This window comes from Rhea pennata, chromosome 1 (genome assembly GCF_028389875.1).
Source record: "Rhea pennata isolate bPtePen1 chromosome 1, bPtePen1.pri, whole genome shotgun sequence".
NCBI lineage: Eukaryota > Metazoa > Chordata > Aves > Rheiformes > Rheidae > Rhea > Rhea pennata.
In genome coordinates this window covers 14773799-14801698 of record NC_084663.1, presented here as the reverse complement: position 1 = coordinate 14801698, position 27900 = coordinate 14773799, and the positions used below count along the sequence as shown (strand labels likewise).

Genomic DNA, 27900 nt, shown 5'->3' with positions numbered 1-27900 from the left:
GCATTTTGCTTTTAGATTTCACCCCAGCTAGTTATACCTTAAAGTATCCTGAGAGCAAGTAGAGAAGGGCATGTGTTAATTTATTTATAAATGTCTAGAATGGAAAGATGTGCTTGTGGCTGAAGCTCAGGAGTAAGTGATTTAATGTTTTCCTATAGATCATTCTTTAAATATCAAAAGATACCTTGTATGCAGTGTTAGTTAGTTAGAATTTTTTTCTTTCCTAATGGTATCTTTCTACAATATTTTACACAGATTATCATAGCAGTAACTTTGTTTATCCTGTTATTTTATCCTGTAAAAAAAGTGGCATTTTTCTGGTCCCAGAAGACATTTAAGACTTTGAATATTGAGGTTAACATAAGGTAGAAGAATTTAGTCTGCAGAGAATATAAAAGACAAGTGGAAGCATACACATGACAACTACAGGTAGACAAATGCTTATGTGACACCTTGATCACATTTAAAGCTGAAATACTACTGTAGTTCTGTGGAGAATTATAGCTTACATTTCATGAAAGCAACACATTTGCCTTTATGGCGTTTTTTAAGAATAATTAATATAGGATGTGATTATTTGCAAACTAGACTTCAATTATAGCATGTAGTATTTACAGCTTTTATTTTAGAATAACTATCTTTCAAGCAGTGAACCAGTGATGCTCAGCCTTGTTGACTCAGCAGTGAAATTCTTGTTGCAGAGGAAGTAGTATTAAGTTTTTGTACTTGTGCAGACCAACTAAAGAGCACTTGGGAAATGGAAGGTCTGAAAGCAGGTTGCTGTCATCAAAACAGTTCAGCCAGGCAGTGTCTAATTCATGGTTTATGAGATAAGTAAATTATTCTGGCAGGCCGCATATGGACTACTGGCAATAATTGGACATCTCTGTACTAACAAAAGATACATTTAGCTTGGTCTGGCTAATTAAATTAAATTTCAAATCTTTATTTAATTAGGTACTTCAAGGTCTAGATTATCTACACAGCAAGTGCAAGATCATTCATACAGATATAAAGCCAGAAAACATTTTGATGTGTGTGGATGATGCCTATGTTCGTAGAATGGCTGCTGAGGCTACTGAGTGGCAGAAAGCTGGTGCTCCTCCTCCTTCTGGCTCAGCAGGTATGACAGTATATTGAAATATGTTGTTGTAAAGTTGCATCTGTATATTAATGCTAGCAGTATTTTATTTAATGAAAATTAACATATTTGAAATAATTGCATGTGAGTATTAACTGATCTTAATGTTTGTCTACTTAGCTTTTATTTATGCTCTGAAACTCTATCCGATGAATGCTTTGTTTTTCTCAGTTCTGCATGCTTAAGTTTTTGGAGTCTCCTGGTACATGAAAAGATGTATTGGTATAAACCTCCACCCCCACCCTGCTTTTATGACTGGCTGTAGCAGCACTGAAGCCTTACCTCTCTAGTATTGACAATAATTAATAATCTTACTTAAATTATATGTCTAATTACATCATAAGTTCATCAGTGTACATGTGAAATCGTCTGACTTTTGGTCAATTATAACTTATTCTCGCAAGTCAATGGAAAGTCTTAGATTCCGTAGACTTTTCTGCTTGAAATTGGAATTTATTGTACTTGAATTTATGATGAGCTTTTCTCCCTAGCAGTGCATGTGAAATATGTTAAGTTAAACCTGCCAAGAGTTTAGACAGAAACTGTTCATTTTTCTTTGTTTAGCTGATACAGTATGCTTAGCTAGGAGAGAATGAGTAAAGGAGTTGTGAGCAATCAGTAAAGACAAACAAAAAGGAATCTATGGATCTTTAGTACAATGGCTGTGATTTATTTTTCAATCTAGCACATCAGCTACAGGCAGTAGAGAAATAATAACATTTAAGTGCCTTTGTAATCTTGTCAGAAAATATATTACAGAGTAAAAGCTGAGTTATAATAAAAATATCTGTTATATTGTGAACAATCACTGTGATCAAAATCCATAAATATTTCTACAAAACACATTGTTTTCAGACTCTTAAAATTTCCTAAAACGTTTTCTTTTCAACATCATTTTTAGACTTGGTTGTTGACTGAATGTGATTTTTTTTTTGTTGTGCCAAAAATGATTGTGATATCTCACAATATAGGAATTAAGATACAAAAGAATATAATTCAGGAGTATATTGAATTTAATTTTATGTGTGCGATCATGTGGCTAAAGGTTCTATGTTACTTGTATGAGAAGTAACTTAGTTTTTCTTATGCAGCCTTGATACTCCTTCCTGACATTAAAAAAACACTGTTTTAAGGAAGACATTGTTGGAGTTCTTTTTACACTTTATTCTTAGCAAATTGTAATTAAAAATACAGCTTTCCAGACAGGAGCTAAAGATGGCATTTTATTGCTATTTTATTACTGTAGATTTTATTTCAACATTTCAGCAACAGGTTCTGCATAATTTCACTTTTTAGAAAAGGGATGGTACTGAAGTTTAAAAGCCTTTTTGAAGATGTTACCCTTCCGGGTCATACAAGCAGTTTTCTTGAACTTGGCAGCGGAAGCTGAACCTGTAAAAGTGCTATGGAACCTTAACTGTGTCATTTTTTTATATTGCACTTGTTAATGGCTGTATGCTTCTGTGTCCAAAGAAGTTCCTTCTGAGTCTTCTTCCACTTTATTCCAGTCTCACGTATTTGGTTATTTTTATTGTTTTCAAGTATTTAGGGGATTTTTGCGTGGCTTGTATGGTTACGTGCATTTGCAGTTAGCGGGGCGATCGTGTCAGACCTAGTCACCGACGGTATCCTTCGGAGACGGGCGCAGGGAGAGGCACCTGCCGCGGGTGGTGTGGCGCTTCTTGCCATAGGCGCTGCTCGATGCCTGCAGTAGGCGTGTCAGAGGAAGGAAACTTGAGTATTTGACTTTTCTGTTGAGTGTGACAGAGTAGTCATCTTTGTTGATAGTCCCTGAGTTATTTAAAATCTATCTATAGCTGGCCAGACAGCTTTCATCTGTGACAAATCTACAGTCAGTTCATGTTTCCTGTCCGATGGGTACTGATTCAGACTTCCTTTTCTGAATTTCATCAATTCTCCACCGTAGCAGAGCGAGCACAAGTTAATGCCAGCTCGCTACCGATTCTAGTTCCTTCCAGTGCAGTGCAGATGCAGACTGACAATTGTGAGTATAGGGGCAGAAAAGTGTGCGCTGGGTATCAGTCCAGGTTGTTTCTAATACCACAAGGTCTAAAACTTTCTCAGGAGCAATTCTTGAATTCATATGCTTCATATTGGAAATAATTTTCTTTTCATCATATTGTTCAAAATGTGGCACCTTTGGTTTATTAAAATTATATTTGTTTATTAAGTAGAAAATGTAGATGGCAATTTTACAATTATTTCTTTAGCAGAATGAGAGGAGCAATCATAGATTTACTTTTCTTTGCTTCCTGTAAGATAGAACAAAATTGTTCACGGTGGAGTGTCTGACAGAGACATCAAATGGTTTCAGGCAGCATGCAGTTGTAAAGAGTCAAAAAGCTACCAATAAATACAAAAAAAAAATCTCTGTTTTGAGTTTTAGTTCAGAATATTTTTACTGCATTTCTACTATTTTCTGCTTTTACAGAATTGTTTTTGTAAAAATTTATATTTAAAACTTCTTTTTTCTTTTTAGTGAGTACAGCTCCACAGCAAAAGCCTGTAAGTACTGTTATATAATTCAGATTCACAGTTTTGTTTTTTGTATTTCTGTAGGTACTACTAATAATTAGACTGTTGGTAGTCTGTACCCCTTTTAAAAGCTTCCTTTGTATATAGCTTTTATCTTTCAAAGAATGCCTTTCTTTTAATGTCCTAGGCCTTGCAAGTTTTAAGCACAATACTTCTTGTATGGAAACTCTCATAAACTTAACAATTCTGTAGTTATAATAACAACAACAACAACAAGACCATTTTCATATTTTGCGGAATAATCCGTTAGGTTCAAGTCCTGACAAAAATGTGCACATTCACTGAGTGTCATACATTGAGGATAGCTTAAGGTGTTTAAGATGCTAATCATCAATGCCTTAAAAGAGAGGCTTTTGCATGAGGCTTGAAAGATGTTTTTGGCATATGCATATACCAAATAAACAGTGATATTATATGCTGTTTAGTAACATCCAAGTTCAAACCTGCTTTCTACATCTGTGTATGTAACATATATAATTTAAATGTGTGTACATCATGCATGTAATTTAATAGGACTATCAAATAACTGTTTCTGACTGTCCTGTAGCTTATTTTGAAGATAATAGGATTTATAGATAAAATCCTGAGGAGAGAATATTTATCTTTAGTTCTTGTGCTTCATTTTTGAACTGTACGAGGATTTCTTATTGTGGTATTTGAACAATGAACAAAAATTGGGTAGAACTAATTTATCCAATAAAGAAATTAGAAATCAGAATTCGATTAAAATATAATGTTTCAATTCTGTTGTTTCAGTGTTAGCTCAGATATCTTAGTTTTTCTTTTTCTTGTTACTGTACCTGATTTTTTCAATCCTTATGTTATATATAAAATGTTAAACTTTTTGTAATGGCCATCTGTTGTTTGTGATTCATATGTTTTGGACTAGAAATGAATAATAAAACTACTTTCTCTTTCACAGGGAAGTAGCTAAATAGCACAGGATTTATTCAAAATTCTTTACCATTTTCAGTTTCTTTGGGTTTCTCTTATTTTTCTTAGTCTACTTTGGCTGGTTATTAGCTTCAAAGTACAGGGAGAGAAATCATGGCTATAATTTATATGTGGATAAATAGAAATGATAGCAGAGCATCTTCCGCAAATAATAATGTGATCTTTTGATATAGGTTATAGCTTAAAATTACTGTACTAGTCAAGATTGTAAGATTGGAGAAATTTTACTGTGATGTCCTAGTTATATTTTGCTTTTGTATCTAATAAATAACCATATAACAACATGTATAACCATGTAAGATTTTGATAGCTGTTTTGCTTCATATAACCCTAAGTGGTTCTTGATTTGAAATAAAATGGAAAAAAATTATTTGCTACATTGATTGCTATTTTCAAATAAAAAGTAAACAAAAATCAGACTGCAAGTGAACTTTGAGGAAAATTGTTTGAGTTGTTTTATTTTCTCTTGTTTTTTATATTTCAGGTTGGGAAAATATCCAAAAACAAAAAGAAAAAACTGAAGAAAAAACAGAAGAGACAAGCTGAACTATTAGAAAAACGCCTGCAGGAAATAGAAGAATTAGAGCGAGAAGCTGAAAGGAAAAAAATAGAAGAAAATGTAACCTCAACTGTGCCATCAAATGACCAAGAAGATGAGTACCACCCGGAGGTGAAACTAAAAACAGCTGATCTAGAAGAGGTAGTAGATGAAGAACCCGGAAATGATGATGGTTAGTATTAGGTGTTGTTCCTGAGTCTGAAACCAAGTTACTGTTTGAGAGGGGAATGTAATTGCAGAATTTCATCCATTGTAATGAATGAAATCGCTTAACTTTCCTAGATCATTGTTTCATTTTTTTCCTGTAGATAAAGTCATAACTAAATGTCTAAAATGAAAAAGGAAAGTCAAATGTATTGTAGAAGTGAAGAAAAACATGAATAGCCATCTAGCTATCAAATCTTCAAAAAGAACACCTGGAGAATTCAACAGAACAGTCAGTTGTCATACCACATAAAGTGATATAACCAAGTATCTTGGTGAGGTAGAAATAAAATAAGCTTAATTTTTATTCTATAAGACTAATGTAGTTAGAATCATCCTTGCTTTCTCCATTTTTTGGTCATTTTTCTGTTGGTAATAGACTATAAGGTAATGATAATTACAACTTCTTCCCTTTTAAGATACCTTGTTACCATTCTTACTTAGTTCTGGTGGTTTGTACCATGATTGTTACAGTCCAGCTCTTCCTTAGCTTCCCAGGTTTTCTTATTGACTTTCTCCAATTGTGGTAAAAATAGAGACCATCTTTCCTTCTTTTTTTGTTCATGGTCATACTATGAATTTTCCTACCTCTGTGACTCCCTCTTTGACACTGATTGAGTCATAGAATTGTAGTACTTGTTTTAAAGACTATCTGTATCTTCCTTTCATACTTTTCTTCTTTTCTGAATTGGTCCCTTGGTTACACCATCTTTATGCACTTCCTACTGATTCTCTAACAGCGTTGTTAGTTTTTTATTTCACCTTTGGTTTAGATTTTAAAGTTTTTGTGTATTTCAGTGATATTCAGTGTTTCTTTGTGCTATTTCAGAAGTCAAGTACTTATTGAAGAGTTAAAAATTCTGAATGCCTAATTTTGAAATGGTATATTAAGGTATGATCTAATGTGTTGCTCGTTAAAATTTTTCAGGTGAAGCAGAAGATCAAGATGAAAAAGAAGACACAGAGAAAGAAAACACTGAAAAAGATGATGATGTAGAACAGGAACTTGTCAACACTGGCCCTACAGATCCTAAGTGGATAGAATCCCCCAAAACAAATGGCCATATTGTGAATGGCCCATTCCTATTGGAACAACAGATTGAAGATGAAGATGAGGAAGAGGAAGAATGTCCAAATCCAGAGGAGTATAATCTTGATGAGCCAAATGCAAAAAGTGATTACTCTTATAGCAGCTCCTATGAACAATTTAATGGTGAATTGCCAAATGGACGTCATAAAATTCCTGAGTCACAGTTCTCTGAATTTTCTGCTTCGGTGTTCTCTGGGGCTCTAGAGTCTGTAGCCTGTGGTTCTGCTATTTCTGAAGGATCGACTGTAACTGAAAGGGAGGAGAGCAGCCCGTCTCATGACAGGAGCAGAACAGTTTCAGCTTCAAGCACTGGGGATTTGCCTAAAAGTAAGTATTGCCCTTGGTGTCATATACAGTGCTTCATGTCTCTTGGAGCTGCAAGTGATGTCCTGTGCAGAATGAGAAATGGGCTTAAACCTTATACATGTGTATTTTCTCAAATCAGTGACATGTGTCTGTAAATTTTACTTTTGTTTGCTTTTGGTGAAAATTCAATCAGTAGTACCAAGCCTTATGTGGCAGGCCATCACGTAGTTCTTTCAGTAGCAGAAAATGATTCTGTCACAACCGTTTCCTTGACCGTTGATTGTACAGTAAGTCTAGCACATCTCAGCAGTGTTGGCCTTTCTTTGCCTGCAGTGTTTTGAACTTTTCTTTTCCTGTGTGTGTGCCAAATGTACTCATGTCCTGATCTACTTCCTGCCAGAGTCTGAAGAGTGCCCACTGAAAAGATGGTGTCTGTGTGCCAGCCTCCGCAGTTGGAGAAATCTATGCAGACTTCTCCCAAATATTCTCTTTCCTAGGCACTCCCTAGACTTGAGTAGGAAGCGGGATATGGAGTCAGATTAATCAGCATTGGGGTATGGCTGCAGCTGACTACTGGGAACTCTGTATTCCATGTGGGTTGAATTAACCTTCCTGGTTGCTTCTACCCTAGATATTTTGCTCATTGAATTTTATATTGTGTGAATACAAAAACTCAGTTATGATTATTTTAAACTTAGTATTTCATCTTAGAAGGCTTTTGGCAGAAAAGCAGAGCAGGTATCTCGAACTGAAGAGGAGACTTTTGGTTGCATTGGTCCAAAAGCATTCTGGTGAATTTCCACCTCATAGGACCAAGAAAAAACAAATCTGTTAGTTTTGAATGACTTTGTGAAATAGAAAAAAAAAATGTTCGGATTTGAATTGATGTTTCAATAAAATACCATGGATGTATATTACATTAAAAATAAAAAGAGTGAGTTAAATGAGTGGAATAGAAAGACAATAATTCAGTTAAGAAAATTTAAGCAAATTGAATGCTTTTTCTTGCATTCAAGTCTGAGAGCTTGATAGATGTAGCTTGGAACACAATACAAAAGAATTCCCGTTAAATTCAAACAAATTGGCCATCTTAAATTTTAACAGGAAAGCAAAACATTTTTTTCCTTCTACCATAGGACATGTTTTTAAAGGTACTGGGTAAATTTACTGGATAAGTTATTGTAGACAATGTATTTGCTTTGACAGAACAGTCTACACAGGAAAGAGAAGAGGAGGAAATAGATGCAAGTAAGCAAAGTTTAAGGCAGAAGGGGATCATGAAATCATCTAACCTGAATTTTTGTTTTTAACAAGTCAATAATTCACCCCTCTATTGAGTTTAGTTCCTATTTTTGGTTTAAAACATATTTTCCAAAAAGATGCCTGTTCTTGATTTGGACAAATGAAATAAAGAATTCAGTTAGTTTGTAGTTTATTCCTCTGGTCAGTACTTTGAGTTGTTTTAAGGGAACTGTGGCTAGCTTGGGTTTGTCTAAATGCAGCTTCTGGCTATTGCTTCTTGTGATGTCTTTCCTTTGTCGTATTCAAAAGCTCTTCAGTATGCTGTATTTTCACCCATTAATGGCTCTTGTTTGTTTCAAACAATTCATCTCGTAATCTTTTTTTTAATAAACTAAACAAGATGAGTTCTTGGTCTCTATAAGACATTCTTTTTCAACCCTCAGCTCATTATAGCTATTCTTTATTTAACCTGGTTTTGGACTTTCAGATTTTGGCCACCAGAGCTGCTCAGACCCGAAACCTTTGTTTGTAGTCTTTTTTAGAGAAGACACAGAAGGTGAAATCTTGGTGTTACTGCAAAGAGCAGAATTTTTGCCATTGAATTAAGTGGCTACAGGGTTTTATCCATAGATTTTATTTATGTTGTCAGTGGCTAAATGATAAATATATGGGTTTCAGCTTCAGTAAAGAAACTATTAAGGGTCTAAATCTGTAAGCAGATAGAGGAAAATGAGACAGCTCAGGAGAAAATCACCAAATCTGCATGAACATTGTCCCAGATAAAGTTACTAAATTAAAAAAAAAAAGTGTATTGAAAAATACGGTAGAGTATATTTCTTCGTTTAAGGTTTCAGAAAAACATTTCACATTTTTATAGATTCTAGCTTAGTAACATAATCTGTAGGTGCCCAAAAATGTTAAATAAGTTATAATTGGATGGAGCAGAGTTTCTGGAAGATGTCAAGAGTCACACTAGTAAGTCTTTTAGCCCATTTTCTTAAGTGCATCGAACTCTGTACTCCTTTAAATATGTACAGTAGCTTCCTAGATGCCTCCTAGGCTCTTCATTTGTGCTTCTGGCAACATCCAGGCAAAGCCTCTGCTGCTGTTTTCCTGGGCTGGTGTGTACAATTCCCGTGCCTCCAGCGAGTAAAGCCTGTATTGGCCTCATAGGAGCAGCTTATCTTCCTAGTCAGAGAAACCTGCTTGATTTGGCCTTGATGGTATCCCATTGGGAACAATTTAGAAGCCTTGTGTGCTGGGAAAGTAGAAAGATAGTAAATTCAGCCATAGCTCACATCTTCCTCAGAAAGAGGAAAAGCTAAATGTTACTAATATGAATGGAATCAATAATAATGTTGAGTTAAACAAGAATAAAACAGATTAAAATGTCAGAAAGAAAAATGCTGTGGGAGTTGCAGGCTGTTCAATATTTCTAAGTGGTGCTACCTTCTGCTGTAACTTTGTGGTACTTTCTTCTTGTTTAGACATCTTCATTTGCTCCTCTCTGTGTAGTCTTTGCTGGCCATGCTCAAGTGACAAGGTTTCATTTTTCCAGGATGCTTTCCGTGTTCAGTGCACAGACTGATCTGTGCTCAGCGGCTGAGCAGCTGTTAAGTTTTTCTTTTCTTCAGATTTTCACCATGTGATCAAATGCTCTTAAGATAGATTTATTTATTTCCTCATGACTTTCCTCCTCATTCCCGTGTTTGAGTGTTTACTAAGTATATTGTCATGGTGTGACTGTGAGAAGAGGAGGTGATATTTCTCAGTTTTACGGAACTAGGACGCACAGGAGAGAAAATCAGAAATACTCATTAAGTTTGTGCTCAGGTTGAACTCCCTTTTTTTTTTTTTTTTTTTTTTTTTTTTTTTGAGCGTACTTGCTAAAAAGTACACTTCTCTTGACCTCACTTGCAGTTGTGAATCATCAGTATGTGTCAAAACCAGAATCCAAGGTTTCATACTCATCTTGGGAAATATGGGACACAAACCGAGCAAGTTACTGAGGTAACAAAGGTGTAGGCGCTTGCTTGTTATCGTCTCAGGTCTCTCTTTTTGAGGCAGGTTGAAAAATGCTGTTTTCTAAGGTTGTATTCAGATGTTCTACTGCAGAGGCCTTTCTTTTCCGTCCTTCATGCTCCTGCTTTATTTACTGCAAACCTTCCACCTACAACAAGTATGGCAAGGATTTCTTAGGTGATGACTTTTTTTGGCAGGGTTACTGAATTGAGAAAGATCCTGTTGGTTTTTTTTTTGAATAATGCATGTGATTGTGTTGATAAAGACTATACTATACAGGGTGTTCTTAAGGGAAGATCTTAAGATAATATTGAGTGTAATGATTCCTGTCTTTTAAGTGCTGAATTTTGCAACTTTAATGTATTCTCTTAGCGTATTTTATTTTTGTGCCATATCTCAGGGCTTTTTTTAAACAGGAGCTGCACACTTTGTTCCAGTCTTAGAGGACTGTTTCCCTCAGGTCACTGCTTCTTCTACCTTTCTCCTTCAGTTTACCTGCCATGTAGTTCTGTCTTTTCTCTCCTGGCTGATCCTGCCGTTGTCTTTCCCAGCTAGCTTTTATCTCCTTCCCTTGACTGACCATTGAAGTTTGGTGTCCAAGCAGCTCGGATCTCAGGTACTCCTGCTTAGCTAGGCTTTCTCTCCTTTATCTCCATGTCTAGTGCAGTTGCCTCTTCCAGCTCTTAAACCAGTCTCGCTGATACCCTGCCTGGAGTCCTAGATGCCTTTCTGATCCAGTACCTCCTTGATCTTACCATCACTTTCCAGTCTTAGTCTTCATGTGTTTTGGATAAGGAAACTGAGATGCTTCCTCTGCTACCGTTTGGTTTGTGATATCCAGTTCCCTTCTTCTGCATTCAAATCGATCTATTTTCTTTCCTGTGCTATTTGGGATATATTGGGTAGTATAAAAAAGCAGCAGTCCTTCAGTCTCATATGTTAGGGCCCCCAGTGTCCCAGGAGAAGATAAACATTCCAGGATTAATTGGACTTACGTTCTGCTTTCTTAGTTCGTGTCATGTTCACTGCAAATAGATCTTTCAGAGAGCTTGGATTCAACATTGATTTATCTCTAAAACGGGTAAAAGTCCCTAGGCTCCGAAGTCAGGTAAGTTTGGATGAGTCTTCTTCCTCATGGGACAGATTTAAAAAAATAAGACAAATTTTATTTGCTTTAGCCAGGAATGGAAATGTTGAATTTATTTTCTTAACCAAAGTGTTTTAAGAATGTATCTTTCATGTGGAGTTCTTGGAGCTTGAGATTTTAACGTTTTTCTTCTGAATCTGTTCTTGGAAACATACGGACCATTTTGCTTTAGAAGCTCCTCCAGATATATTAATAATAGTCATTTGGCATTTTGTTAAAAAATGCAAACAATTGACACTTAAAATGTGTAAAGGTATTTAGAAATCCACATAAGAAATCCTACCTATGTTGCTTTCATTTCTCATAACATTCAGCAAATTATTTTGATGCCTTCAAAGTATTATAAAACTCGATAAATTGACAAAGCAAAACAGCTCGTATAAATGAACAATATAGTCTAAGGATTAACTGTTCTGCTTTTTGCTTGTGTTAGCAAAAACTCGTGCTGCTGACTTACTGGTGAATCCGCTGGACCCAAGAAATGCAGATAAAATTAGAGTTAAAATTGCTGACCTGGGGAACGCCTGCTGGGTGGTAAGTGTAACTGCATCACTTTAGTTACTTAGCCTTTGTTATTTAGAGCAGGCCTTTTTATTCTTCATTTTTTTCCCATTAATGCTGTTCTTTCTATTGTAGCATAAACACTTCACAGAAGACATCCAGACAAGACAATACAGATCCATAGAAGTTTTAATAGGAGCAGGTTACAGTACACCTGCTGATATCTGGAGTACAGCATGTATGGTAAGAACAATAAAATCTGTATTTCTGTATTTTCCAAGAATACGCCTCCAGAAAACCAGTTGTGGTTCTGACTTTTTGATCAAATACATTATTATAAATGATACAATATCAAGTAGCTGATGATAATTTTTTTTCTCTTTTATTTCAATTTGTTAAGCATCCTCAATCAAAAGGAAGTATGTTTGAGGAAGTTTCTAATTCTGATTTGATGCATTTTAAACTTGTGGTCAAAAATACTCAAATTTGCAAGAAGATTTATGTAGATTATAAATGTCAAAATCTAACTCAAACAGTACAATTGCATGATTTCTTCAAAGTTGATTAGATATTAGAATTTGTGCAACTATTTCTTATGTTTCCTTTCCTTTTGCTTCCATAAAATACTTAAAATTCTTGCCAACTTCAGTGAAACCATTCATCTGATTAGGTGTGTAGATGATAGCTTTAGATTGTAAACTTTGAGGAAAGGAATTTAGTTTATTATTAGTGAAGTATGGGCTTAAAGTTCTGTAAAATTCAGTTTAACACACAAAACTGAAATGATATATTTTTAAAAAGATTTAAAGATCAGGAAAAACTGAAACTTAATCGTTCAACCTTATGTTTGAAAGACGCATTCTGTTTACAATGGCTCTTTGAGGACAAATAAGTTGCATACGTGTACTCATTAGAGATGGTTTTAGAAATTACATTTAGAAATACTTTTGTCTATTTTAAAAGTGAAAACACATTCAAATCTTTATCTCTTACAAATGCATGTCTGAAAAGAGTATGTGAGGAGGAGGAGGAGAAGACTCAAATACTAGACACAGTTTGCAGGCGTGGGTGATGAGAAGAATTGCAGAACTCAGAGGGAGAGGAGGAGGATTGAAAAGAACATAAAATCCTACAGATAGAAGCTCAGTAAGCCGCGTGTTGGAAGTAATTAACTCATAAGCAAAAAATGCAAGTATGTTTTCTCGAGAGTTTAATATTAGATTTTGCTTTAGGACACATCCATTTCCAAATTTACACATCCATTTTGAGGCAAAACACAGAAATTTTTCTATTACATTGAAAACAAAGTCTACAAGATATTCCAGAGTTACGGTCCTACAAGCAGAAGTGTTTGTAATACTTGTATCTAATTCTTGGGTTTTACTACTTTTCCTGGCAAAAATACTGCAAAATCATCCTTGAATGCTTTTCAGTTGGATGAGCTGTTAAAGATTGGCATCTGGTAATTTAGGAAGCTAGGATGTCAGTGTAAAGGTTAAACTTCCAAGAAATCTGAATTGTGAATTGTTTGAGCTCTTTAATGATTCTTTTGTTAGCTAACTATAAAATTACTGAAGTAATTTTTCATTCCTAGTAGCTGATATTTTCTGTCAACTTTAGTTCAATTTAATACCTTTTTTTTGGTTTCTATATTCTTCTCCCTTAAGGCTTATATAGGTGTACTACATCCTGCTAATTTTAGTCAGCCCTGTAGCTAGAGCCACACAAATCAGGCTGAATTCCACCCAAAATCGCATTTAAAAAAATAGAATACTTACTAGCTGTTTCACACTTAGGGAATATAATACTCTTTAAATACTCGACATGAGTTATAGATGACTTTCTTATTCCTTTTAAATAGGAAAAGTATCTTTGGAAGGGCAGTGGTTACTGACAGGATGTATGAGTTCTAAGACTGTTTATTTGATGTAAACCATTTACAGTGACTGAATGAATTTTGAAATATTGTAATGGTATGAGAGGAGATAAAGGTGAACATGCCAGCAAATATTGGGCTGTTTCTTCAGGATGAGAATCATCCTGCCCCTTACACTAAAATTATCTTTATTCAAGTTGTATAAGCTGTATTGCTTTCTTCGTGCGAGTCGTTTCATAAATTCAGGAACTGCCCCCCCCCCCCCAAAAAAAAAAAAAAGAATCTTTCCCATTTATTCAGGTTCACAGTTATTTATGAAATTGCAATATTGTAATGAGAAAATATGCTGCTGTTTTTTCGTTACGTAAGCTTTAAGGATAGCAAAGTATTTGAGGCAGGAACATTGGGATTCTGTTCTGTCTTCTGCCACAGACCTTGTATTTTTGCACTTACGACATAGCATAGAAATGTAATAATTTTACAGCAGTGACATATGGTTGCTGAATTCAGTTGTCTTCATTGTATAAATGCAGTCGTGGAAAAGATGCAGATCAGGTGTCTCATGCTCGTCCTAGAAATCTATGCTTTTAAAACTTGTGTTCTGCTTTCATTCCTGTATGGTTAGAAAATAGGTCAGAGCAGTGTTAATGCCAATCACAGTATCAGGTGGAATACAACTCTGTGAGGTAGGTATTTACTGAAGACAATAATAATTTTTTTCTGCAAAGAACTTTCAATCGAGATTGAGAGGCAAGGGGAACATCCCTGACGTGGAGCTGCACAGACACCAAGAGCTTATTTACCTTGTCTGTCTTTGGAAATTATGATTTGATTCTCTCCAGTCCCTAGAGCGTCTAAGAACTGTGAAGTACTGAAGTGTTTTAATGGCATTATAGTCTCACTTGCACTTTCAGGTTTGGATTCTTGTTGTACCTAGATGTGGTTCATAAAATGTTCCTCTAGGTCACTTTGCTCTTGTTTCCATATTTAATTCACATAGTAGTTATTGTTATGAATATTTTCAAAGGGTTTGTCTGTTGGAGTGGGAGCTGGAGATGCTGTTTATTTTGCTGTGACTGGCTGAAGATACAGCTCAACTAACCTGTTAGCCATGTTGTCTAACCTCAAATTCAGTGGAGTGCAAGGAGATTCTCCACTTCTTTGTCATGATCCTTTGCTTGTACAACAGGTCCACACTGGTGGTGTTAATGACATTTTTGGAAGCTGCACATACAAAATGAATCATTCAGCAGTATCACCATTGCCTTTTTTCCCCCTAGTTTCCATCCTTCCAAATCTGGCCTAATGTGACTGTACCAAGCACACAAGAAGTGGTGTTCTACTAGTTGACACCTGTGTTTATTTTAAATTGTATTTCTCATACAGTGCTTTAAAAAGATTGTTAATTAAGGACTAGCTGTATGTTAAGTGATGGTAAGCTTGATGTTGCGTTCAGGGTAGGTAGATAATGCTTCATATCCCTCAGAAATATTACACTTGTGACTTGTATTGGCCTGCTAGGAAAGGAAACATTCTGCACTGAATTTGGCTTTGAGCTAGAAGCTGTGTGCAAAATTATACATCTTGTCCTTTATTCTGATAATGATTTTGACTTCAGGTAAGCTTTTTTGTCTCAGTTTATCTGTTGAAAGATAATGGTACTTAGTGTACAGCAAAAGTGTGTGCCAGCTATGAATGATGTGAATTAATGCAGATCCAAAGAATAGTAAGGTAGTGTCTGAGCAAATACGAGACCTGCTTGGAAAATCCTTGCTCACAGGTCTGAATTACTGGGCTAATTCTCTGAACTTGCACTGGAAAAGGGTTTAAAATATTTCTGTATCATTTCTCTTTGGATGGAATTGTGTGCAAATATATCTTGTAGATCTTGTATGAACCCAGCACCCTCAAGTCTTTTGACCAGTATTCTCACTGAGACTGGTCTAGCAATGCTCTTCACTCCTCCACCTGAGTAGCTCTTGCTGAAAGAAGACCTACCACTTCAAAGCTGTGGTCAGGTCATTGCAGCGTGCGTTGTGTAAGTTTTACAGCACAGCTGGCAAGTTCTGCTGAAAGGGCTTGTTCCCAAGAAGTTCTAAACACATGGCATAGCAGTGAAAGCACTATAAGAAGGCTGCTTACTTTGCAAAATAGAGGGGACTTCCCATCTGTTATAATCATATATCCACTACTGTGTCAGATATTCTTGATCATTTCTGCATTAAAATAAATTATAATAAAAACAGACCTTCCTTTCTTTGAATTTATTCAGGGTCCATGTAGCTTCCATGTCAGTAGTTGGCTTCTGTATGTTCACGTAAAGCACCCTCAATATTTTTATGTTTTCTGGTTCGTAGATTTTATGAAGGACTACTAGGAAGGTATGGGACTGGGATCCACCTGGCATTTTAACACGGTCTAATGCTTTATGGATCTCTGATTTGAGCCTAAAGCCATTTGCTGCCCTTTCCTTACTAACAAGATTGCTCAGTCATTGACCAAGGAAAGTCGTTGCCTCGGAGAGTAGTAGTACAGTCGACTCTTCCATTGACTTGTACTTATGGCATAAATTATTGTTAAGCCAAACCAGGAGGTCATGCTGTATCATAACTGAAGGGGACTGTCTTTTCAATCATACTATTCGCTTATCAATTTTACTTCATTTTTAGCAATAAGGGTGGAGATTATGATGACCTTTTAAACAAAAGCCTCTGACAGAGGTCCCTGAGCATGCAAACAGCTGTGTGAAGGGTGTGTTCCTGTGTGTATGTGTGCAAAGCAGCTGACAGAATATCCTCCTTACAAATCTGGCTTTCAGAAACTGTTATGTTGTGTCTACATGCCATGCTCTCCTCAGCTGTGCTATGGAAATATGGGTTGGCTTCATCTAGTCCCCAACCCCATGCTTTTGGAGCAGCTTCTTAGGAGAGAATAGTCCCGTTCTGTTTATATTAGCTCTAGTATGGATATATTCACAGAGTCTGAAATTGTGCTGAAAGTCTACATAAAAGAGCCATGTAAGATTTCTACTCCAAACAGCATATCATGTAAGAGAAGTGGTGTAAAAGATGGAGAAATAACTCAGTGCTAATAACCTTACAGTGCTTTTTCTTTTGGCATTGTGTCAGTGAATAAGTAACATCATAAGCCAGCAGCCTGTGAGCTGAATCTTCTAATTTTAGATGCTTCATCATCGCCCAGTTCTTGTGCCTAAAACATGAAAAGCTGGTCTTCAGATCAGATTTAAAGGATGAGAGGGGAATTTCCTCAGGCCAGTACCAGCTCAGCTAATCTGAGTTTTTTTTTAAAGAAAGCAAACAACAAAAAAAATGGCAGGGAGAAAGGAGTATAATGCCCCAGGCCTGAGTGATTGTAGAGATCATTTGCTGGACATTTACATATTTTGCTAAGGGAATTACACAGTGCTTTATTTATTTATTAAGAGCATGACCTACATTATCTAAATGTGGGATACTCACCTGCTCTCATGCCAGAGCTAGAAACTGGAAATCTCTCCCTAAACTTATTAAATACCCTATTTTAGCTATACTGACATGGAGGTGCATCTCTCTTGTTTTCACTGAAAAAAGGAGCGAGTTTGGGACCAGTGATGCCTTTGACAGGATTGAAACCACCCTTGATCACGTTATTTTCTCAGGTTGAACTTCCACAGTTGCAGAAGTAAGAGGATTGCTTTCTGTGGAGTGTAAACTAAACAGGCACTGCATGATGTAGCATTTCCTAAATCCTGAAGTACATGGTACTCCACTGCTGCTGCCAAGAAATCCTGGCTAAATGTGGGAGGTAGTACTGGAAGAGACGGCATCCCTTTGCATTGCTCCTGGAAATGACTGCGAGCAACATGATTCCACTGCTTTTCCAGACTCTTACGAAAAGCACCTGAAATGATGAGTCTCATCACCTGACATTTTTTGCTCATTACGTATAATCTTACATTAGCTGCAGGGAGGAGAAGAGTAAGTCACAAGTTAAGACATCAACAAGAGAATGTTTTTCTAATATATATCTCAGAGGGCTGTTGTGGAGAATTGTGATTCCTGAAATACATTCTTTTTATAAAAAGAAACAGCTAATAGATCATAGCTCTAGATTGGCGGGAAGTCTAAATGTAACTACTCTTCCTGTATTGTAAATGGGAGAAAATGATCATGTCTGCATATGATCATGAGCATCACCATGCCAGCGCACGTGAGTGGAACCTATTGAAAGTGTGATGACAAGCCTCAGTCTACCCAGAAAAAGTATTTTGAGGAAAAATGGAAAATCAAAAATCTAGTTGAGAGAAAAGAAAAACTTAAGTCGCTATGCACACATTTTTCAGTAGGCAGATACAGTACAAAATGCTGTTATTAATCACTATACACCCTTTTGCTTTGAAGGTGGTGGGTGGACAACCTGAAGCATTCAAAAGAAAATGATTTTCTGAAGCTACAGTGACTTTCCAAAGCAACCACACGGCATTTTCATGATTCTGAGATCAGAGTTTAGAAAACAATAGAAACCTGTTTCCTTTTCAAGCAACCCATGAATGTCTGTGCTTTGTATGTCTGGCCTTTCTTACCAGGCAGTAACCATGCAAATTCCTTTTATGTTCTTTCCATTGCCTGACTTTGCCGAGAGAGATGTTCAGGAGTGAAAAACGGTCAGCTGGAGTGCTCATCTCAGAAAGCCTTTTGCTCTTCTTACTGTGCTCCCACTTACCTGTGGAACTGATTTCTTAAACTAAGCCTATTTTTAAAGCAGTTACAATCTTCCCATTTACAGCTCTTCATTTCAGCTGGGGCAGAGAAACTTTGGCCAAGAGTTAGATCTCGTCTGTCACAGTAATAAATGCTGGCCTACGGTTTGTTGCCCTTTTTTGGTTAGGACTTTTGAGAAGGTTTGCAGGGAACCTGAGGCAGTTCAAATGAATTATTCCTCCACTCCTCTTCCAGACATCTTTCCCTAGACGTGCATCCGTTTTCAGTCACCCGAGCGGTACGCAGCTGTCACACAGTGAGCGTGTAGGTATTTCCCGTTGTGTGCTTAGGCATGGATCCAGAGTGCATGATAGGTGATTCTGGTGTAGTGGTAGGTCCATATACAATCACATGGTGGGGACAGAATGAGGGGAGCCTCTCCAAAGCCTACAAGGCAGCAGTGTGGCCGTTTTATCTGATTGATAGGTTATCCAACTGTACTAGTCTTGACTGTTTTTCTGCGATAACTGTAGGAAAGTGGTAAGTAACACTGGCAAACACAGCCTATGAAGATGGGTGACTGCCTTGGGCTTTTGTTTCATATCTTAAATATGGCACATCTTATTTGTTATCCTCAATTAACATTTGAAATGCTTATTTCTACTGAGGTATATGTCAACATTAAAAGAACAGTGATCACAATAATTCAGAGTCAGAGTTTCTGTCAAATATCTATAGTTTTTAAAATGACTGTTTTCAAAGGGGGTGTAATTAAGTAAATGTGGTGAATTTGTAGAAACATAAAAATCATAGAAAAGAATAGGCTAGAAGGGATCTCTAGAGGTTACGCAGTCTGCCTCGTGCTTGAAGCAGGGCTAACTTCACGGTAGATGAGGTTGCTCAGAGCCTTGTCTAGCTGAGTTTTAAATATCCGCAGAGGTGGCATTTCCGCGGACTTTCTGAGCAGCCCGTTCCGGTGCTTACCCAGTGGCTGTGTGCAGTTCCCATGTCCCACGTTGCAGCCTGCGTTTGTTGCCAGTTGTACTTTCGCTGTCCGCTTCTGAGGCGAACGTGTCTCCGTATCTCCATCTTCTCTATGGTCAGCTTGCAGGGAAGTGCCGCGACCAAATCCCGCCTTGGCCTTCCTTTCTCCAGGCTGAACAACCTGCAGCCCCGCTCCACCAGCCTCTCCTCCTGCAGCCTGTGCTCCCTGCCATCTCGCTGCTCCTCCACTCGCCTTTCCCCAGCTTGTCGATGTCTCTTTCATACTGGGGGTCCCAAACTGGTCGTAGTTGTCCGGATACAGCCTTGTGAGTGCTGGGGAGAGGGGAGTAACAACTCCCTGCGATGAACGGGAAACACTCTAGTTAATACAGCCCAGGATGTGGTTAGCCGCCTTTGCCACAAGAGAGCACTGCTGACTTGCACTCAGCTTACTGACTTTCCAGGGTCTCCAGGTCCCACTTCTATCACACATTTTCAGCCAGTTATGAATTAGAAACTCAGTGATTTTGTGTTCTTGTAGTTGGGTGTAAAGAGATAATAAATGCTGAAAAGTGCTAAGTAAGTGCAAAGCATCAGTGTATTTCTGGAACTGTCACTTTGTATACTAGCAGCAGAGATCCCTTCTTTTGGTGGCACATGCTCCCTGCACTGAGTAGTAATGTGATTGCATGTACACGTTTTGATACCAACTTAGTAAGTAGAAGAATTCTGAATGTTACAATTCAGAAGTTTCACAATGTCCTTCTGATTGCTATTTACCTCCTTATTAATGCATTCTTAACATTGATTCTGATTTTGTTTGTTTATGGTTAAAAACCTAGGCCAGGGATTTTTTTTTTTATGTGGCCCAAATAGTTCTATTTATCTTGCATTATCTAGTCAGTCCATCCTACAAATACCCAGGACCTGTTACCAGATTACCACACATAAGTCCATGAGCCTTTTCCCTGCATGGATGATGAGGACTATTGCTAGAGATACTTACTGCGCCTGCCAAAAGGCAGGGCGGTCTCTAGATTGCCTTTATGTGCATCTGAGTCAGGAGTTTCCACATTCTTGGTACCAAGTCCTTTAGGAGAGTCACGTAATCATGTGAAGAGAAGGTTTGGGAAGGACCTTAGCAATATTTATAAATAGCTGGTGGAAGGGCATAAAGAGGACGGAGCCAGACTCTTCTCAGTGGTGCCCAGTGACAGGACGAGAGGCAATCAGCACAGATCGACATACAGGAAAATCCACTTGAACATAAGAAAACACATGTTTACTATGAGAGTGGTCAAACTCTGGAACAGGTTGCCCAGAAGGGTTGCAAAGTCTCCATCCTTGGACATAATCAAAACCGGACCGGACACAGCCCTGGGCAGCCGGCTCCAGCTGACCCAGCTTGAGCAGGGGGTCGGACCAAGCAATCTCCAGAGGTCCCTGCCAACCCCAGCCGTTCTCTCATTCTGTGAAGTGTCTACGAAGCTGTGACTCTAGCCCAGCTGGGGCACATAGTCAAAGCTATACAAAAAGGAAAAAGAAGCAGTGTCAGACTTTTGAAAAACTTTATTTTTTTTGCTCAGGAAAAAGGTAATATAAATGTCCTAAATCTGTGAGAACTTGTGACTCTAACTGAGTACAGTCAGATTTAAAAGTGTGTGCGCCACTCTTTTATGCTTAGTTCTTGAGTTTAACTGTGCATAGTTTTTATAGTTTTTCCAATGTAATCTTTTTAATCCCAGCCAGACATACTCAGTTACTAATACTTCATTTTGGGGACAGAAACTTTACTTTACAGGACTTAATGGCTAAATTCAGCTGCATTTCCTCTATTCTCCGAGAATTGGTGTTGAATAGGTATGTGGTTTTTAATGTCATCAGAAATAAGCCCCTCCAGCGTGTGTTCTCCTAGAAAGGTTGGCCCAGCTTTTTCAGTGACTCTCTTCCCATTATATGAAGGGAACATTTGGGTTTTCTCAGTCTCATCTGAAAAGAATAACAACAAGCTCCATGTTCTGTTTAGAGATCTCCACCAGTGATCTGTTTTGGCTACTGTAAAAGCTTCTTTAAGTATCTGATAAGTTCTTCAAAAATTTTAAAGCTGTACAATGAAAGCTCTCAATCTTGAACTCAACATAGAAGAGGAAAAAAGTTTGGTTATTAGTGACAGTGACTTCAAAAATTAAAGACTTTTTTGTAGGATTGACAAAAATGTCAGCAAAGGACATACATGCTCTCTCAACTGCCATTTATGATGACAATAACTTATTTTGGCAATAGACCACTTGGATTACTCCACAGTTCACAGCTTGAAGAAGCCAAGTGCCTATAAATAGGTTAAATTTACAGGTGATTTGACAGCTCTGGGCTATGAACTGGAAGAGAAGAGCGTGTCTCTTTTCAGGAAACAAATACTTTGTAGTAAATGGTCTGACAGAGTGAAATTTCCTCCTAACATGATGCCAGGAAGTTCTGTCTGATTTTTGGAGTGATTTTCTGGATGGGATGCTTTTTTTGATCTTGAAGAGGGAAAATACTTTGGAGACTTATACATCTTACTTTAAAGGAATTGGATTCCTGTGGCTGTTCGGGTAATCTGCATAGCAGGAGAATAAATCCAGAAAGGAGCGAGAATTTTTCAACAGATTAATCTAGACTAATCCATGTTTACACATAAATATGTGCTCTCATCGTTATTTCTGTGCTTTGAAGATTTTAAGGTGCATACGCATAAAGAGAAACTCTGCTCTACTGGGAGTTTTGTCATTGACCTAATGTAGGGTTAACATCCATCGGTCATCATGGTATCTCCTCTAATTGCCTTCATCATTACCAGTCGTAATATTTTACCCCATGATTGCAATATTTATTTTGATGACTTTTTAAAAACCAGTCTAGATTCAGAGTTATCAAGGCAGAAAGAACTTACCCTGTGCAACAATTTCAAGTGATAATTATTGTTAAAAATATGTTTTATTTCCAATTCAGACTTTTTAACTTCAGTTTCCAGCACTGGATTTCTGAAAGATAAATAGACTTCATATGCAACTGCAGCTCTTTATTCTCTTAGAAATAACTCTGAGTTTCATTAGCTTACACCTATTTAACCTGATTAGCACATAACATAATAACATGTTAAAAGATATTTAACATTAACTTACGCTGCAGCCCTGTTTGCGCTTCCCTGCCACGTAACAGTTTGTAGCTGCTTTTCCTCAGAATCACTTCCTCTGCGGCCAGACATTGTTAGCAAACTTCCTAACATAGAGGAGCGATGCTGAATTTTTGAAAATGGCAGAAGCACTTCTCCGTTAGCCGGTTATGCCCCAGGAGTGAGTGGCTGGACAGGTGCCCTAGGTCCACGTTCCTTGCCTGCTGGTGCCGTCGCTCCTGGTTAAGTAGAACGTGTGGGCTTCGGGCTCGGTGCCCATCGCACGCCTCCAGCCCCTCTTACTGAAAGGGAGCTGGCTTGGTGCTGAGCAGGGACTTTCTGCAGAGCACAGATTTGTGCTATCATCGTGCTTCAGGAATGATGGTTCCCAGGTAAGTAGTCTTTCTGGAATCCTAAGTCTGATTTTAGGGCTTGTTAAGCAGCAGCTTTGAAGCTAATTCTTTTCTTGGTTCCAAACAGTTGTGATGTTTTGCTGACATTGTAAGATTAAAATAATTATTTCTGACATACCCATAAATATGTCTGTTATGTTATAGGCATTTGAGCTAGCAACTGGAGATTATTTGTTTGAACCACATTCCGGTGAAGACTATTCCAGGGACGAAGGTATGGATCTGGAGAAATTTATGAGTTTCTGTGTATTTTCATACTCCTCTTCTTAAATTTCTAGCAAGCTTGCAGTGGGGTTAATTTTTGTATTTGATTGAACTGTTCATACATGTTTTTAGAATATAAACACAATTTTTTTCTTTTTAGTTTTAAGTCCCATCAGTAGCAGTGGGTGGGCAAAAACTCCCTTCTGCAGATACTCATCTACTTAACAACTGCCTGAAGGAATTAAACTGCCCTTCTTGTAAGACTGCATATGTGTGGAAACCTGATTGAGAATAACAATGTTTTAGTTTACAAAAGAAACATCAAAATTGAACTTTATAAGTTTGACACTGGAATAATGTTTATATTGTGTATTTTTATTTGAATTAGACAATTACTAATTTTTTAGAACCAGAATTAACTCCTGCTTCCATCTGTGTACCTGTCCATTTTCATGCTTGTTTGCTTGTAAATGCCCTTTGCAGTGGTAACGTGGGCATCATTCATTGTTCCTAAATGCTGCTAATGATGCCAGAGCTCTGCTGATCCTGGAAACCTCTGCATGGATTTGCTGCAAACATTGTTGATTTGAAACTATTTCTGATTTTTTACTAATTCCAGTTTCTTTCCTCTTCTTTTTATCCCATCCTTTCCCTGCCCCTTCCACTCCCGTATCCTTTTTTTCTCTCCCTCATAGACCACATAGCACACATCATAGAGCTGCTAGGCAATATCCCAAGGCACTTTGCTCTATCTGGAAAATATTCTCGGGAATTCTTCAATCGCAGAGGTAGTACCTCTTCTTTTTGAAAGGTGCCGTGATGCAGACAGAAGTGGAATTGCTGTTGCTGGTTGTAACATGTCCCACTAAAGAGCATTTTCTCAAATCTAGCAACAAAAAATATTTTTGAAAAACAAATGCACATGAATTAGAGGCAGAAATCTATGACAAACTCCTTTAGCTAAACTTTCTGAAAAGTAACTATTAGTACATTTTAAATTGCATAGTAAAACATATATAGTAGCTGACACTCAAATGTCTTTTTGACAAGGACATTTTGCTGAAAGTGTTTTTCCTAATTAGCCCCGTTAGCCTTATCAACACACTGACTCGTGTGCATGTGTCTGTTTTACCAGGATCAATCTATTTCTGTCTGTACCGGGCCAGTGTTAGTGTGTGCATGCAATGTACTGATTAAACTGTTGTATGTTTCTGTTTTGCTGGCAATGTTCTCCAATGCAGACCACATAGCATTGATCATTGAACTGCTGGGAAAAATCCCTCGAAAATACGCTATGTTGGGGAAATATTCCAAGGAGTTTTTCACCAAAAAAGGTAACGGTATTTATGCAACACTAATTTAAAGCATAATACTATCCAAAAGGAGAATATGTTCATTCATTTATGGATACTGAAGAAATATATCCATTTAAATGGAGAGCTCTTGTTAAAGAAGAATTCTGGTGTGAACTTGCCTTTCTAAGAAAAGCAAACATTTTCAGTATTTGTTTCAGTTTTTTTGCCTTTTTTTTTTTGTGTGTGATGTACTCAACAAAGTGGATATTAGCTTACATTTTCGTGACTGTTGTCAAATGTTTATGTGAATGAAATGAATAATCATATAATGCATAGCTTGTAACTTGATTAAAAATCAGCTGTCATTCACTTCTGATCATATATGATGGTCTAGCGTATGCTCTTGATAAGGATTAAGCGAGATGGAAAAGGACTATGTGGGCAATAGGTACACAGATGTGTGCAGTCCTCATGTTCTCTTAAGCTTCCTGAAGAGAGAATGTGCAGAAAAGTTCTGTGCAATGGAGAAAGGTGCTCTTCCATGCACACTGCTGTCTCGTTTCAAGTGCTACTGATTATTTTGACGTCTGAGAGCCACAGCCATGGGCCAGGACTTAGCTGTGTTTGGTGCTTTACAAAAATGTAAGAACGACAAAGAAAATCATCTTGGCAAACCCATCAGTCTTTATGATTCTTTTACTTTCTTTTATTTTGTGCTCAGGCTGGTCTCTAACAAGACAGGCTTTTGAACATGAGGGGACGTGGCGAGACCTGCGCTGTTGGTTCCCCAGGTGTATGAGACAGCACTGTGTTGTATGGAGTGACAGGAGATGACATTGCATGGTGGGAGTTCCCAGGGCTGGCGCCTGCATCTGGTGGCTGTGCTCTCCTGCCCAGCAGCTACAGCTTCCCCCTTGCCCACGACTCCACGTGCCTGATGCGTGCAGCTTGTCAGCAGGGCACGGTGCCGTCGGCCCTCCAGCTGCTCGGGCACCTGGGGTCAGCGAGGGGGGCCGAAGCTGCAGCGCGAGGCTGTGCAGGCATGGGGTGACGAGGTGGCAGACAAGCCAGCGAGTCTTTCCCCCGTTGCATGAGAAAAAGCCTGTTCTGAGCTTGCAAAGACCTCTGTGTGGCTTGATTTCCATAAGGAGGATTTAATCAAGTTAGACAAGGTATGAAGATACGCAACAGAAAGATTAGATGAAGGAGATGGAGCAACTGCCTTGCAAGGGGCTGCCAGAAAGGCTGGAGAAAGTTTGGAGAGGAGAAGATTGATGGGGGGATGATAAAGGTTTACCAAATCGTGAAGGCTGTGGATAAGCTGAATGCAGAGCTGTTTTTCAGCAGGGCCTGCAGAATGAGTTACGGGGGGGGGATGCATCTAAAACACAGAAGTACTAACTATTTCCTTGCATAGTAGGTGGTGAACTTCACCGACTTGGTGCTGCAGGAGGTTGGAGAGATAGGCACTACAACGAAGTTCAAAAAGAGATTAACAGCTAAGGAACAACATGTTCATACATGTATAAAATAGTAAAAGGACTGGGCAAGAACATTCCCTCTATCCTCCCTAATGCAGGACTTCAGGTGCTAGCGAGAGGGGAATGTGCTGCAGAAAGTGGCCAGGCTCATGTGCACTCCCTAACGAGCAGCTCCTAATGCCACCGACAGAGACGGATACAGAGCTGGGAATCACAGCCTGACCATTAAGAATTTCTCATATTCCAAATTTTTAGTTTACACCAGCTTGATTGGTATTTTCTAATGAGGTCATAAAGAAAAACCTTAAAATGACCTAATGATTGTATAGAAACCACAGGAGTGTTCCTGCCTTAAAAGAGAGGGCAGTTTCTAAAATTAACATGAAGTGGAGCATTTAACTTGTCTTCCTGAGCATCTTGTTTTCCTTCAGAATTTCCACTGCAGAGAGTCACGGTTGTCCTGTGAGTCCTCACTTCCAATGACAGGTTCTGTGGAGGCACCACCTCTGCTGGCTCTGTGGTGGATGAAAGCACCTCTCACTGTGCACATGAAATTTAGGTCCAAGCTTGCTCTGTAAGCTAGGCAGATTGGATCTCACCTGTTTTACTGAAAATAGCAAAATCTCAAATATAAGATGAATGACTGAATAGCCCAAGTGGCATTTTCAAATGATGCTGATTATTCTGCTATTAGAAGTTCCCATAAATCAGGAAAACTGAAAGGTTTTGCAGAGGAATACAAATAGTAAACTGTGGTGGAAGAGGAAAAATTGAGGTTTTGCTTCCTGCCCACTCGTTTGAGATTTTTCATTTAATTGGGCACCAGAAGTCCCCTTCCCTTTTCCTGGCCACCACTGGGTTCCCAGCCTTTCTGGTGCTGCAAACTCCTTCCTCCAGCTCTATCCAGGAGGGATTTGCATTTGATGGCCAGTGGGGAATGATGTGCTTCATAGCTGGCCAACAAGCCACTGTGTTTTGTGCTGCCTCTGAACTGTGGGGTAAATGTGGCCTAGAGAAAAAGCTTTTGTCTTCTGTTTTGAAAAAATCAGACTTGGGTAAAACCAGGAAATCACAGTTTTGTTAATGTATTGAATGTCTAAGAATATTTTATCCAGATGACATTGAAGGAATATTATTTTATTCTGATGAAGACTAATACCATTGAGTGGAAGTTAGAAAAATAAAGTGTTGTTCCTATCCGTAAGCAGGTTCACCATCAGAGACAGACTTTTCACCCCTGAATTGTTCCACTTTTGTTCTGTGACTTTTATGTCACAGACATAAAAGGAAAGCTTTTGCCAACTAATGAGTGGGCAGGATGAAGGACTTCCTTCTCGGTGATTACATGAAGCAGTTTGTGATCTCAGATAGGAATATGTATTTAAAAAGTGTAATTTCTTGTTAGTCATAATAACACAAATACATTCTTTTTGTAAGATTTCCTCTTGATTTATACTGGATCCAGTAATAGTTCCAATGAGTCCTTTTCTCTGTTGCCTCCTTGGAAGCTGTTTTGTCTTTAAAAATGCTTAACATGTTTTGGCGCTAGAACCTAAAATTCTTTTGTCTTTCTAGAATTCAGTCTCTTTTTCTGCCACGTTTGAGTGAGCTACTGTTTGCTAACCGTGTTTCTTTGTGAGCTAAATGTGTGCGAGACACTGGCTAGCTGCTGCAGGATTTGCCTGTGGGAAGCTGTTAAAAGCAAAGCACTGCTAGCTAGTTAACATCCTGGAAGGGAAGGAGAAGGTTCTTCTCCACCTCACTTGCTGCATCTGCTATAACGTGGGACCTTATCAGAAGTTGTCTGGAGCATTTCCTCAGAATTTGTAGTAGCAAATTTTATCCCATTGCTGTTTCTCCGGTTCTTCGTGTCATCCATTTCTTACTGTTCAATAAACCATCCTCTTCTTTCTTGATGAGACATTTCAAATTTATCATTGACAGTTTTTATAGACTGTCCCTGTTTTTTCTGGGTCTCAACAGACCCTCAAGAAATATGTCATTAGTAATTTCCTTTTGACTTAAAACCTCCTATTTCAGGAGAGTCAGTTACTGTGGCCCCTTTGGCCAC

The 27900-nt window shown here is 38.0% G+C and overlaps 1 protein-coding gene across 4 annotated transcripts in view; it reads left to right on the top strand.

The window, feature by feature from the left end:
- Positions 1 to 27900, top strand: part of SRPK2 (SRSF protein kinase 2) — a 98656-nt gene that overhangs the window by 66330 nt on the left and 4426 nt on the right. For 2 of the 4 annotated variants that reach the window (XM_062581972.1, XM_062581963.1), the window contains exons 7-15: positions 958 to 1123; positions 3642 to 3667; positions 5136 to 5382; positions 6343 to 6831; positions 11655 to 11755; positions 11858 to 11965; positions 22994 to 23063; positions 23749 to 23841; positions 24295 to 24387. In XM_062581972.1, the coding sequence (XP_062437956.1) occupies positions 958 to 1123; positions 3642 to 3667; positions 5136 to 5382; positions 6343 to 6831; positions 11655 to 11755; positions 11858 to 11965; positions 22994 to 23063; positions 23749 to 23841; positions 24295 to 24387 (1393 nt within the window). The remainder of the gene's footprint in view (positions 1 to 957; positions 1124 to 3641; positions 3668 to 5135; positions 5383 to 6342; positions 6832 to 11654; positions 11756 to 11857; positions 11966 to 22993; positions 23064 to 23748; positions 23842 to 24294; positions 24388 to 27900) is intronic. The other 2 variants (XM_062581989.1, XM_062581983.1) reach the window with 2 other exon arrangements.